Source organism: Schistocerca piceifrons, chromosome 3 (genome assembly GCF_021461385.2).
Source record: "Schistocerca piceifrons isolate TAMUIC-IGC-003096 chromosome 3, iqSchPice1.1, whole genome shotgun sequence".
In the NCBI taxonomy this organism is placed as follows: domain Eukaryota; kingdom Metazoa; phylum Arthropoda; class Insecta; order Orthoptera; family Acrididae; genus Schistocerca; species Schistocerca piceifrons.
Window position 1 is genome coordinate 847,359,383 of NC_060140.1, and position 13,535 is coordinate 847,372,917.

At 39.3% G+C, this 13,535-nt stretch overlaps 1 protein-coding gene across 1 annotated transcript in view; it reads left to right on the plus strand.

The window, feature by feature from the left end:
* The window catches only part of LOC124789920 (serine/threonine-protein phosphatase 6 regulatory ankyrin repeat subunit B-like), a 365,119-nt gene that overhangs the window by 244,749 nt on the left and 106,835 nt on the right, over positions 1-13,535 (plus strand). Inside the window, exon 11 of the mRNA XM_047257440.1 lies at positions 3,693-3,794. Coding sequence (XP_047113396.1) covers positions 3,693-3,794 — 102 coding nt within the window. The remainder of the gene's footprint in view (positions 1-3,692; positions 3,795-13,535) is intronic.

The following is a 13,535-nucleotide window of genomic DNA, read 5'->3' on the forward strand; positions in this document are numbered from 1 at the left end:
TATGCCTGTGAGAGTTGAAGCTGTCGTCAAGGCTAATGGAGGACCAACACCATAATGAATTCCAGCATTACTGATGGAGGGTGCCACGAACTTGCAAGTCATTTTCAGCCAGGTGTCCAGATACTTTTGATCACATAATGTACAAATGAAGTAATCTCAGAGTTGACATTATGCCCTCCTGTGAGTGTGCTGAACTGAGGCAGAGCTCCTGGAGGAAGTTTTCAGAAATCAAAGGCGGAAATGTTTGTGACAATAACAGTTTGATTCCGGACTGGAGCTGTACACAGATGGCATATTGGTTACTACAAATAAACTCCGTTAAAATAAGTAATTCATTTTTCCTAAGAAGTGTAACAGCATATAAGCTATAATAGTAATCTCAAAACTCAAAATAAAAACATCTAGTGGCTGAGTTGATGTATGATTTACATTACTTAAAGGTAGCAAAAATGAATTAATAAAACCAATAATTTAATAAGCAGTTCAATTGGTGAGTGGGCATTGCTTGAACTTTTAAAAATTACTGAGATATGACCATTGTATAAAAAGGGTGCAATGACTGACATGAACAATTACAGGCCAATCTCATCGACTTCAGCACTTGACAAGCTGCATGAAACAGTAATTCTAGACCAAATTGAATCCATCTTCTGTAAATACTCAATATTAAACAACTTGCAGCACAGGTTCTGAAAAGGAAGATCCACAACAACAGCAGTAGTAACTTTTTCAATGAACTGCTGAACAGACTGGATAAAGAAAACAAAGTAATTGGGACTTTTCTAGATTTGTCTAAAGCATTTGATTCTGTGAATCATGCACTGCTATTATCCAACTTAGAAAGGTTTTATAAGAGGAGCAGCATCAAAATTCTTAATAATCTTATACCCAAGGTAGAAGACAGTGCACTAAACTAAGTTATAGCAATGAAAGTAAGCTCCGAACAGTAAAATCAGCATTCAGAACTTTCAACTGTGGAATCCCACAGGGGAGCATACTTTGGCCAGTCTTGTTTCTTGTGTATAAATAGCACAGCCAAAAAACTCAAAACTATCAAACTATGCTAATGGTATATCATTTACTAGTTGGGAGCTTACTGAGCAACTAGCATTCCAAAGCAATATGCAAACACAAGCAGACATATTTAAATGGGTCTGCAGTGTAACTGTTAACTAATTTATATTTAAAAACAAAGATGATGTGACTTACCATACGAAAGCGCTGCTTGTCTGCTTGTGTTTGCATATGTGTGGATGGATATGTGTGTGTGTGCGAGTGTATACCCGTCCTTTTTTCCCCCTAAGGTAAGTCTTTCCGCTCCCGGGATTGGAATGACTCCTTACCCTCTCCCTTAAAACCCACTTCCTTTCGTCTTTCCCTCTCCTTCCCTCTTTCCTGATGAGGCAACAGTTTGTTGCGAAAGCTTGAATTTTGTGTGTATGTATGTGTCTGTTTGTGTTTCTATCGACCTGCCAGCGCTTTCGTATGGTAAGTCACATCATCTTTGTTTTTAAATATATTTTTCCCGCGTGGAATGTTTCCATCTATTATATTGTTAAATAATTTAGTTAGATGTGAATGTGTTGAGGTGAATTTCTTTAGCCAGAAATTTGCTATTTTATCTTTTCCAGGGGCTTTCCAATTGTGAGTAGAATTAATTGCTTGGGTGACTTCATGTTGCAAAATTACCACTTCAGGCATTTGTGGTATCATCTTGTATGTATCTGTTTCTGCTTGTATCCACCGTGCATGCCTGTTATGTTGTACCGGGTTTGACCATATGTTGCTCCAGAAGTTTTCCATGTCTGTTATGTTTGGTGGATTGTCTATTTTAATGTGTGTGTTATCTATTGTCTGGTAAAATTTCTTTTGGTTTGTGTTGAATGTTTGGTTTTGTTTCCTTCTATTTTCACTTTTTTTGTATCTTCTAAGTCATTTGGCCAATTCTTGTAATTTCTGCTTCTTTTCATCTAATTGCTCTATCACTTCTTATTGTGAGATTTTACCTAACCTTTTTCGTTTTTTTTTCTGACATTTCATTTCTTATAAATTGTGTTAGCTGTCCGATGTCTTTTCTCAGTTTTTCTATTCTGATCTGTAGCCTGTATTGCCATGCTGGTTTTGTGGGTTTCTTCTGTGTGTTGGTTAGTTCTGATCTCTGCCTAGTGTGTATATTTAGTGAAGTGAGTGCTCCTACATAAACCAGTAGTTGTAACTCTTCCATAGTTGTGTTTTCATTTATTTTGTTGTGTATGATTGTGTTGATAGTTTTTATTGTTGTTTCGACTTTTGGGTTATTTGGCGGTCTATGCAAGAATGGTCTAATGTCTGTATTTGTGTCTTTGTATTCTATATATGTCAGCTGAAATTTTTCTTCTATATCTAACATGTGTGTCACTTCATGTTCTATTTGTGCTTGTTCTGGTGGCTGTCTTAAGATTTTGTTTTCCTCTGACTGTTTAATTGATGCGCGTTGTTTTTTGTTTGTTTGCTCTGGGATGTTTGAGTCCATTACTGTATTTTCTTCTTCTTCTGATTGCGCATTATTTTGTTCCAGTATTTGTTGTACTTGTTGTTTGATGTTTTCTAATTCTGACTGGGGTATCGTGTTATTTTTTATTATTACACGGATCTGATCAGCTAGTCGTTCTGTCAAAAATTTTAATTCTGGGTATCTGGTAATAAATGTTGTGTATACTTGTGATCTGTATCCAGTTGTGTTGATTCCTAGGTTTGTTGCTTGGTAATAACAGAACATGAGGTGTCGATTAACTTCATCTGACCATCTCATCCTCTGTCTTTGTTTTCCTTCTAGGGTGGCTGCATGAAGCATATCCTGCAAAACACCTCTATTTGGATTTGAATCATTTTCCAGTTGGCTAGCAGTGTCGTTACCATTGTGGGCGGGCATAGGGTTCAAGCGTCATCCCCGACCATGAAGGCGCTTGTCCGAGGCTTCTTTAGTTCTGTCCTGAACCAACTAGTCACACTAAAAGGGGGGTTAGCCCTATTAGTGGTTTGTTCTTTTCGTCGCCTTTTATGACTGGCAGAACATACCGGAGGCCTATTCTTTTCCCGGGCCTCCACGGGAATTATTATTATTATTATTATTGACTGATCACAGTATTCAGGAAATCCAGATTTGAGTTCTAGTCTGGCAGGAATTTCAGTTGACACTAAATATTTATTACAGTTTTTAGGAATGGCTTTTTAGATAAGACTTCCATTAATTTTCCAGGCAGGAGCCCCTATTGCTTAAGCCATTTCTATAGGTAGCTTTTCAAAGCCCCACACTGAGATACAGGGCTACATTCTGTGCTCATCAACTGTGTTTTCATAGTAAATGTCTTCCGACCGCCCCTAATGTGTCTCAAGTTTTAGAGAACTTTTCATTTATTTTTCATGTAGGATACATTTGTGTGTGAGCTACAATGTATTTTAGAATCTCTAAGAGTTACATTGAATTTAAAATTGCCAGAACTTCTACTAAAGAGAAATGGAAAATGTTCTTACCATTTTAAACATTTATGTTACACTTTCTTCAACAAAATTGTTGCACAAAACGTTCAACCTATTGAAATGATTAGTTGATATATCTGACTATTTTAGGGTCAATTAAATCAAAAAGTTCTGTTCCTTTTTTTTTTTTTTTTTTTTTTTTTTTTTTTTTTTTTTTTTTTAAAAAAAAAAAGGGCCTGAATATGCTGTTGGATGTTGGTGCTGATCCCAGTAGTGTGGATGACTGTGGAGTGTCACTGCTTCACATGTTGGCTTCTAGGCCTGTGGACCATAAGGTAATGTAATTTTGTTTGTGTCAAAAGTTAAGGATTCTTTGAGACCTATGAAACAACTTTACACATTGAGATAATGTGTACTGTGTCAATATTGCAACTCATGACACTGTAAGTTTATCAGAAAACTCATCATGGCTTGTGAGTGACAAATATTGTGTACAGTGTGTCAGTACTGACGGCATACAGACTGCCTGTATAAGAATAGAGGTCCTCTCATGGTGATATAGGATGCACACTAGATCCCCACACTTGTAGATTGACTCATTTGATCCACTGAATGTGGTCTGAAATAATGCTGCCAATTGCCCTTTGAGGGTTGGAAATGATCTGTGGCAATGGTACACTTTCTCAGTGTAGAACATTTTGTGCATCTTCAATTGGATTTAAGTGTAAGGAGTGAGTTGATCATTCTAGATGCATGTAGAAACTCATCTTATGTAGCTAATCTGCTTTGAATCTTCTCTATCTCTTCTATCAACCCTATCTGGTACGGATCCCACACTGCTGAGCAATATCAAGCAGTGGGCAAACAAGTGTACTGTAACCTACTTCCTTTGTTTTCAGATTGCATTTCCTCAGGATTCTTCCAATGAATCTCAGTCTGGCATCTGTTTTACCAATGATCAACTTTATATGATCATTCCATTTTAAATCACTCCTACCAGCATCCATGATGTCACTGATTCAGCCAGTTAATGCCACAGTTGCTCTGCAAGTTGTCTGGCCTGAAGTGATGTGATACTGCAAGGACTCGAACTCACATGGCTTGCCAGCACTGCAATACTGGATGACATACACATCCGATACTGGATGACGCAAAATATCTAAAGGCCAGATACAACACGTTCACTTCAATTTGATCATCCCCTTGCTGGAGTGAGAAGATTACCATATATTCTTTCTGTGATGATGATGAGGGCATTTATACAGCTGTGGATATCGTGTTCTGGCATTCGTCACTACCGAAGTGGGTTGCCAGTTTGAGTCCATACCGTTTGTTCTCCAAGCTATATAACCTCTGCAGCATTGAGTGCTGCCACACCACAGCCTGCCCCTTCACAGTGCAGTGGACTGGCAGAACACTGTCTTCAAATATTTGAGGCAGCACTTATGAACCCTGGGAGCCAGTGGACAGAGTCCTTACCCTGGGTTCTACTTAGTGTCTGTTATACATTCAAAGAAGACTTCAAAGCATCTTTGCCAGAGATTTTATATGGAAAGCCACTCAACGTACCAGCAGATTTCATATATCTAGTACAACCACCAGCAACTACAGAGCTACAAGCAATAGCCCATGGAGTGAAATAACATACTGCATGAATGTGAATACTGCAGCCCCTGTCCTGCAGCTTACCAAAATTTGTTGTATACAAAGTCCTGTCAGACTGTGAGTGCATAATGTTACAGAACAATACAATCAGACTAGCACTGCATATTTTGGACCACACAGAGTACTAAATCTGGGAGACATTACATTCAGTATACTACCACATGTGAAGCCAGTCACCATTCCCAAGCATCACTTGAAACACACATGGATTTTGTGAGATACACCCAGCACACATGATGCAACAGTTGCTTGAACAGAAAATAACACTCACATTGCCATGTTGCATGGTGGAACTTCAAACATTCAGTATACTACAGCATTTTAAGCTGAACCTTGATGTGCAACAATTCCAGCCAAATAGAGTAAGTGTAAATTTGGTGGATGATTTTGTCATCATTGAAAGACAGCATGAGGAATGGCAGGTAGAGAACTGCTTTATTTAGAGAAAGTTCACTCACAGCTAGAAGCTACACAATGGCATTGAATCAGGGCTGATAATATCAAACCTTTAAGCCAGTGATTTCATAATCCTCATGGCTGGTAGGAAACAGTCTCCTCCAGCAAGCACACATGAAGAAAAAGACAACACCACACCACCTCTTTCATCACCACCACAACCAACCAGTCCACAACAATGACAAGAACAACCGGAGAACTTCAACACTGACCAGTGAACCTGCTACAGGCTTATCTGACACCCCACATACATTACCCATTATCACTTGTGCTAAAGGAAGGGAGAAATGGAGGGGAAACCATTACAATGTTTCTTCTCCAAGAAATGGTGCTGTCATTTACTTCCTTGCAGCTGGCATGGTACAGCTGGTCATGCACAACTGTGCATAGAATACATCAGCATCTGTGAACTCCATTGACCTCACTGTGCCATCAGTTTCCCACTGCCAGTGCCCTGCACTGGGGCGAGGGGAGGGTGGAGGTGTCTGTGAGGCTTCACCGTAAATGATGTAAAATATTACATAAATAAGACTCTTTGGCAGTGATATGTATTTAGCCCTCCCTCAGGAAGGAATATCTTTGACACACTAGCCTGCTCAATTTACTGTGGACAGTTGTATTATGCACATGCGTTTCTGTTGTACATCCATTGTTGGTAATTTTGTGTATTAACTGCATTTACTAGCATTCTGCTTCATTCCGCAAGCATTCCCCATTGAATCACTACACATATATGACTGAATACAGGATTTTAGTCAACACTATTGAGGCAATTAATTACATTTTTAATTTCCTTACCAGAGCCTGAAATAATTGCAATTTGTCTGTATCTATGAGGCATTGCTACTTGTATATGCTCTATTATTGTAACCCTTGAACTGTTCATGCCAGTCTTTTGAGCCACCTCAAGAAAGTGATTATTAAATGTGAGTTGGAAAGCGAAAAGGGACCTCTTTTCAGTATAAGCAAACACATTCAATGATGACTAAAATATTGGTTTTAGCTTTTTTATGTTTTGTAATAGTTTACTGAATTCTGTTGTTTGAATCCAACAAGACTCAATAATATCATTGAAAGCAATCAATGCCAATCTTCTGCAAAGGGGCATCTTGTCATTATGAGGAAATAACACCGACCCGACTAGAGGCCCTTTTTCAAAATTTCACAGCTGTGTATGCAACACTTTACAAAATCTTATGGTCTATGTGTAGCATCTTTGATTCATAATCAAAATTTCTTTGGTCCCGGGTTTGAATCCCACCACTGTTTAAATTTTGATTAATAATCAGCATTGGCAGCCAAAGATATCCGGCATAAGAAGTCACCCCTCATTCTGCCAATGACCTTGTCAAAGAGGCGAAGGTGTGGACAGAGGTTCAGGGCACTCTCTTGTCCTAGGGTTGGGAAACTGCCCCTAAAGGTGGAGCTCAGGAATAGAGAAATACAAATCGCTGAGGAATGAAATAAATAGGAAGTGCAGGGAAACTATGACAAAACGGCTGCAGGAAAAATGTGAAGACAGCAAAAAAGAAATGATTGTTGGAAGCACAGACTCAGCATACAGGAAATTCAACAGCATAAGGATGCAGAAGACAATGGAAACCACTGCATTAAAGACACACAACGTGTATCCATAGGACATGTGGCCTGTAATTGAAGAAGTGTCATGATGATCACTCCATTGGCAAAATATTCCAAAATAGTCCTCCATTTGTATCTCCAGGAAGGGACTTCCAACAGGAAGGTTACTATGAGAAAAAGATTTAATAATCAATGGAAGGACAATGTTCTGTGAGTCAGGGCATGGAACATCAGAAAATTGAATGTGGTAGGGAAACTAGAAGATCTGAGAAGGGAAATGCAAAGAATTGATCTCGACATAGTAGAGGTTAGTGAAGTGAAGTGGAAAGAAGATAAGGATTTCTGATCAGATAAGTATAGGGTAATATCAACAGCAGCAAAAAATGGTATAACAGGAGTAGAATTCGTTATGAATAGGAGGGTAGGGCAGAGAGTGTGTTACTTAAACAGTTCAGTGATAAGGTTGTTCTTATCAGAATCGGCAGCAAACCAGCACCGACAATGATAGTCCAGGTATACAAGCCGATGTCGCAAGCTGAAGATGAAGATGAAGAGATAGAGAAAGTGTATGAGGATATTGAAAGGGTAATACAGTATGTAAAGGGATATGAAAATCTAATAGTAATGGGAGACTGGAATCCAGTTGTAGGGGAAGGAGTAGAAGAAAAGGTTACGGAAGACTATGGGCATGGGACAAGGAAAGGGAGAGCAAAAAGACTAATTGAGTTTTGTAACAAGTTTCAGCTGGTAATAGTGAATATTCTGCTCAAGAATCACAAGAGGAGGAGGTATACTTGGAAAACGCCGAGAGATATGGGAAGATTTCAGTTAGATTACATCATGGTCAGACAGAGATTCCAAAATCAGATACTGGATTGTAATGCATACTCAGGAGCAGACATAGACTCAGATTACAATATAATAGTGATGAAGAGTATGCTGAAGATTAAGACATTATTCAGAAAGAATCAATACACAAAGAAGTGGGATACGGAAGTACTAAGGAATGACGAGATACGGTTGAAGTTCTCTAAGGCTATAGCTACAGCAATAAGAAATAGCTCAGTAGGCAGTACAGTTGAAGAGGAGTGGGAATTTCTAAAAAGGGTCATCACAGAAGTTGGGAAGGAAAACATAGGTACAAAGAAGGTAACTGTGAAGAAATCATGGGTAACAGCAGAAGAAATACTTCAGCTTATTGATGAAAGGATGAAGTACAAAAATGTTCTGGGAAACTCAGGAATAGAGAAATACAAGTCACTGAGAAATGAAATAAATAGGAAGTGCAGGGAAGCTAAGACAAAATGCGTGCAGGAAAAATGTGAAGACAGTGAAAAAGAAATGATTGTTGGGAGCACAGACTCAGCATACAGGAAACAAACTTAGGTGACATTAAAAGCAAGGGTGATAACAGTAAGAGAGGAATTCCACTGTTAAGTGCAGAGGAGAGAGTGGATGGGGGAAAAGAATACATTGAAAGCCTCTATGAGGGGGAAGAATTGTCTGATGTGATAGGAGAAGAAACAGGAGTCGATTTAGAAGAGATAGGGGATCCAGGATTAGAATCAGAATTAAAAGACCTTTGGAGGACTTAAGAACAAATAAGACAGAAGGGTTAGATAACATTCCATCAGAATTTCTAAACTCATTGGGGGAAGTGGCAACAACATGACTATTCTCGTTGGTGTGTAGAATGTATGAGTCTGGCAACATACCATCTGACTTTTGGAAAAGCATCATCCACACAATTTCGAAGATGGCAAGAGCTGACAAGTGTGAGAATTACCATGCAATCCACTTAACAGCTCATGCATCCAAGTTTCTTACAAGAATAATATACAGAATAATGTGAAAAAATATGTAAAAATCAGCCGGTTGGTTACATATTTTTCAAATTTGTGTATATGGTTGCTACAAATGTGAGACATGTTCAAAATTGTACAGAATACTGGAAAAGAAAATTGAGGATGCACTAGATGACAATCAGTTTGGCTTTAGGAAAGGTAAAGGCACAAGAAAGGCAATTCTGACTTTGTGGTTAATAATGGAAGCAAAGCTGAAGAAAAATCAAGACACGTTCATAGGCTTTGTCAACCTGGGAAAAGCATTCAATAATGTAAAATGATGCAAGATGTTCAAAATTCTGAGAAAAGTAGGGGTAAGGTATGGGGAGAGATGGGTCATTTACAATATGTACAAAAGCCAACAGGGAATGATAAGAGTGGAAGACCAAGAACAAAGTGCTTGTATTAGAAATGATGTAAGGTAAGGATGTAGCCTTTTCCTCCTACTGTTCAATCTGTACATCGAGGAAGCAATGATGGAAATAAAAGAAAGGTTCAGGAGTGTAATTAAAATTCAAGGTGAAATGATATGAGTGATACAATTCACTGATGACATTGCTATCCTGAGTGAAAGTGGAGAAGAATTAACATGATCCGCTGAACAGAATGAACAGTCTAATGAGTAAAGAATATGGATTCAGAGTAAATAAAAGAAAGACAAAGGTTATGAGAAGTAGTAGAAATGAGAACAGTGAGATACTTAACATCAGGATTGATGGTCACAAAGTAGATGAAGTTAAAGGATTTTGCTACCTAGCCAGTAAAATAACCACTGATAGAGGGAGCAAGGAGGACGTCAACAGTAGACTAGGAATGGCAAAAAGGGCATTCCTGGCCAAGAGAAGTCTACTAATATCAAATGTCGGCCTTAATTTGTGGAAGTAATTTCTGAGAAAGTATGACTGGGGTGCAGCATTGTATATTAGTGACACATGAACTGTGGGAAAACTGGAACGGAACAGAATCAAAGAATTTGAGCTACAGACAAATGTTAAAAATTAGGTGAGCTGATAAGGTAAGGAAAGAGGAGGTTCTGGGCAGAATCAGTGAGGAATGGATTATGTGGAAAACACTGGTAAGGAGAAGGAACAGGAGGATAGGACGTCTGTTAAGACGTGAGGGAATGACTTCCATGGTACTAAAGGGAGCCGTAGAGGGCAAAAACTGTAGAAGAAGACAGAGATTGGAATAGATCCAGCAAATAATTGAGGATGTAGGTTGCAAGTGCTACTCTGAGATGAAGAGGTTACCACAGGAGAGGAATTTGTGGCAGGTTGCATGAAACCAGTCAGAAGACTGATGGGGAAAAAATTGCTTTTTAAGGAGCTCTGAGTTGTTTTGTACAACAGAAAAACATTTTATAATTAATTCCAAATGAAACAAGTGGTCCATTTTTATATTAGAGTTATAAATGACAACAGATGTTGCCATTTTGCAATTGGTCATAATATAGAATATATCACCATCATCATTTAACAGTTCCAGTTTCCCGTGTACTGGTAATGAGCCTCTTCCACTTCATCCTGTCCAGATACACCTGTTCATGGAGAACATCATCCACTGTCCATCCTCTGATCACTAGATCAGCCTTGATCAAGTCCATCCATCAGGTTTGAGGTCTTTCTTGCGGAAATTTCGTCTCTGCTGCTTGCAGTCTTGATGATTCTCTTTTTGTTAGGGTGCATGTTTCAATACCACAGGTCAATCTTCTTCTTCTTCTTCTTCTTCTTCTTCTTTCTTCTTTACCATCGCCTTGTCCCACATCACATAGGGTCGGCATTGCTCTTCTGGGTCCTTCTCCTCCATAGTACTCTATCCATTGTCTCTTTCTTCTTCCATCCTTTCTCCCTTAAGTCCCCGGATATCTTATCTTTCCACCTCATCTTTGGTCTTCCTCTCCTTCTCGCTCCTTCAATCTTTATATCTTCACCTCTGTTTCCGATATACTCTTCCCCTTTCCTCTGTAAGTGTTAGTACCACCTTAGTCTGCTCTCTTGTATATTTCTCCCCATGGGTCCCACTTTCACAGCTCCTCTAACAAATTCATTTCTAATCCTGTCCTTCCTTGTTACCCCACACATCCACCTCAGCATCCTAATTTTCTCCACTTCCATCTTCCTTTCCTGGGCTACTGTGATTGGCCATGTCTCTGCCGCGTATATCATAGCAGGCCTTACCACTGACTTGTACACTTTCCCTTTCAAGCCAATGCTCACCTTCTTGTCATACAACACTCCACTCATTTTCCTCCAGTTGTTCCAACTGCAATTTATTCAGTGTTGTATCTTGCTTTCCAGTCCTCCGTCCTTCTGTATGTATGACCTCAGGTATTTCAATTTGCAGACCAATTTCAGCTCATCATCCTGGATCTTGCAAGACCTTATCTGCATATCCTTCAGTGCTAAATATTCGACTTTGTCCTGCTAATTTTCATCTCTCTTTCTTCTAGTGCTTGTCAATGCTCTGCTCACAAAGAACCACATAATCCACAAACATCCGCATTCCACGGCGCTTCCTTCTTCACATCTTCCACCGACACATCCATAATCAGGTCAAAGAGGTGGGGACTAAGGACAGACCCTTGACGTAACCCTACTTTTAATAGAAACTCCTTTTTCATGCCCACACTACTTCTCACCTGTGTCATTGCTCCTCTGTACATTTCCTTCACTAACCTCACATACTTCTCTGGCACGCACTGCTCTCTCATGCTTCTCCATATTCCTTCCCTTGGGAGTCTGTCATATGTTTTCTCCAAATCAATGAAAGCCATATGTAGATCGGCTTGTAGCTTCCCGTGTCTCTCCACTATCCACCTTAAAGCATGTATTGCATCAGTTGTTCCTCTTCCAGGCATTAACCCAAACTGTTCTTCACACACCACAGTCTCCTTGTGTAATCTTGCTTCTATAACTCTTTCCCAAATTTTCATTGTGTGCCATCAGTTTAATACCTCTATAGTTAATGCAGTCCTGCACATCACCTTTCCCCTTAAATATTGGGATCAGTACACTAGTTCTCCACTCGTCTGGCATCTCCTCCTGTTGCCAAATCTTCTTCATTAAATCCAAAAGGAGCTCAATTCCCTTTTTACCGAGACACTTCCATACCTCAACGGGGATCTGGTCTGGGCCAACTGCCTTCCCATTTTTCATCTTTTCAACTGCCCATTTGACTTCATCTCTACTTATATCCATCATTAATCCTTCATTTGCCCCTCCTTCCTCAGTTTTCACTCTTACATTTTCTGCATTCAGCAATTTCTCAAAATAATTCAACCACCTGTGGATTATTTTTCCATGGTCATGCAGAATTATTCCTGTTTCATCTTTAATTTGTTTTATTGCTGTTAGATCCTTAGAAACTTTCTCTCTTGATTTGCCTATCTGTATCAGTTGTCTCATATCCTGATTTTTCTGTAGTTGTTTGTGTGTCTCCCTTACTGATCCGGCTTTAGCTTTAGCCATGGCTCATTTTGTCTCCTTTTTTGCACTTTTGTATGCTTGCCCATCCTCAGTGCTTCTGGACATACCCCACTTCCTCTTAGTGTCTTTCTTTTCCTTCAGAACCTTCTGCACCTCTTCATTCCACCATCATGCTTCCTTATCTTTTGGCACTCCTCTGCCAGATGTTAACCCAAACACTTCCTCCCCGGTCTTCCTTATAATAGCACTATTTACTTTCCACCACTCCTGCACACTCTCTGCCAATTTTACTTTTCCCAGTACTTTTTCAGTAAACTCCTCTCTCAAATTTTTATCCTTTAATCTCCACCACTCAATTTTCCTTTCACATTGATTTATGTGCCTCTGTCTTTTACATACTTTCATCTCACAATCCGCTACAATCAACTTATGTTGTGTTGCTATTCCTTCGCCATATATGACCTTAGTCTTTTGCACCTCCCCACTATTTTTCCTTCTACATAATATGTAATGAATTTGGCTTTTATTTTCGCCACTCATGTATGTTATTAGTTTTTCTCTTTTTCTTTGGAAGTAGGTATTCGTAATCACTAGATCAAAAGCCACTGCAGACTCCACTATCTTTTTTCCTTCTTCATTTCTCTCGCCATACCCCCATCCTCCATGCCACCTCTCTTCTCCACCTTCCCTCCCGCCAACATGACAATTTAGATCCCCTCTGACTATCACTCTTTCATTCTCTGGTATTCCAACCATTACTCCATCCAAATCTCTCCAAAATTTTTCCTTCTCATCCTCCGAGCATCCTGCTTGGGGTGCATAGACTGTCAGCACTGTTACCATTTCTCCGCCAAACATCATCTTAACATACATGATCCTATCATTTACTCTGCTGGCTTCACATACCTCTTCTTGAAGCTCTCTGTGCAAAATAACTCCAACTCAGTTTCTTGATTTCGGGCTTGCACTATTATAAAGTAGCTTATAGCCTTCAGCTAAGATCTTTGCCTTATTGCCCTTCCATCACAAAGCATTTATCTTCCTCCTCTGCATCATGTCTACTATCTCTCTTCCCTTTCTCGTCATCGTTCCCACGTTTACAGTT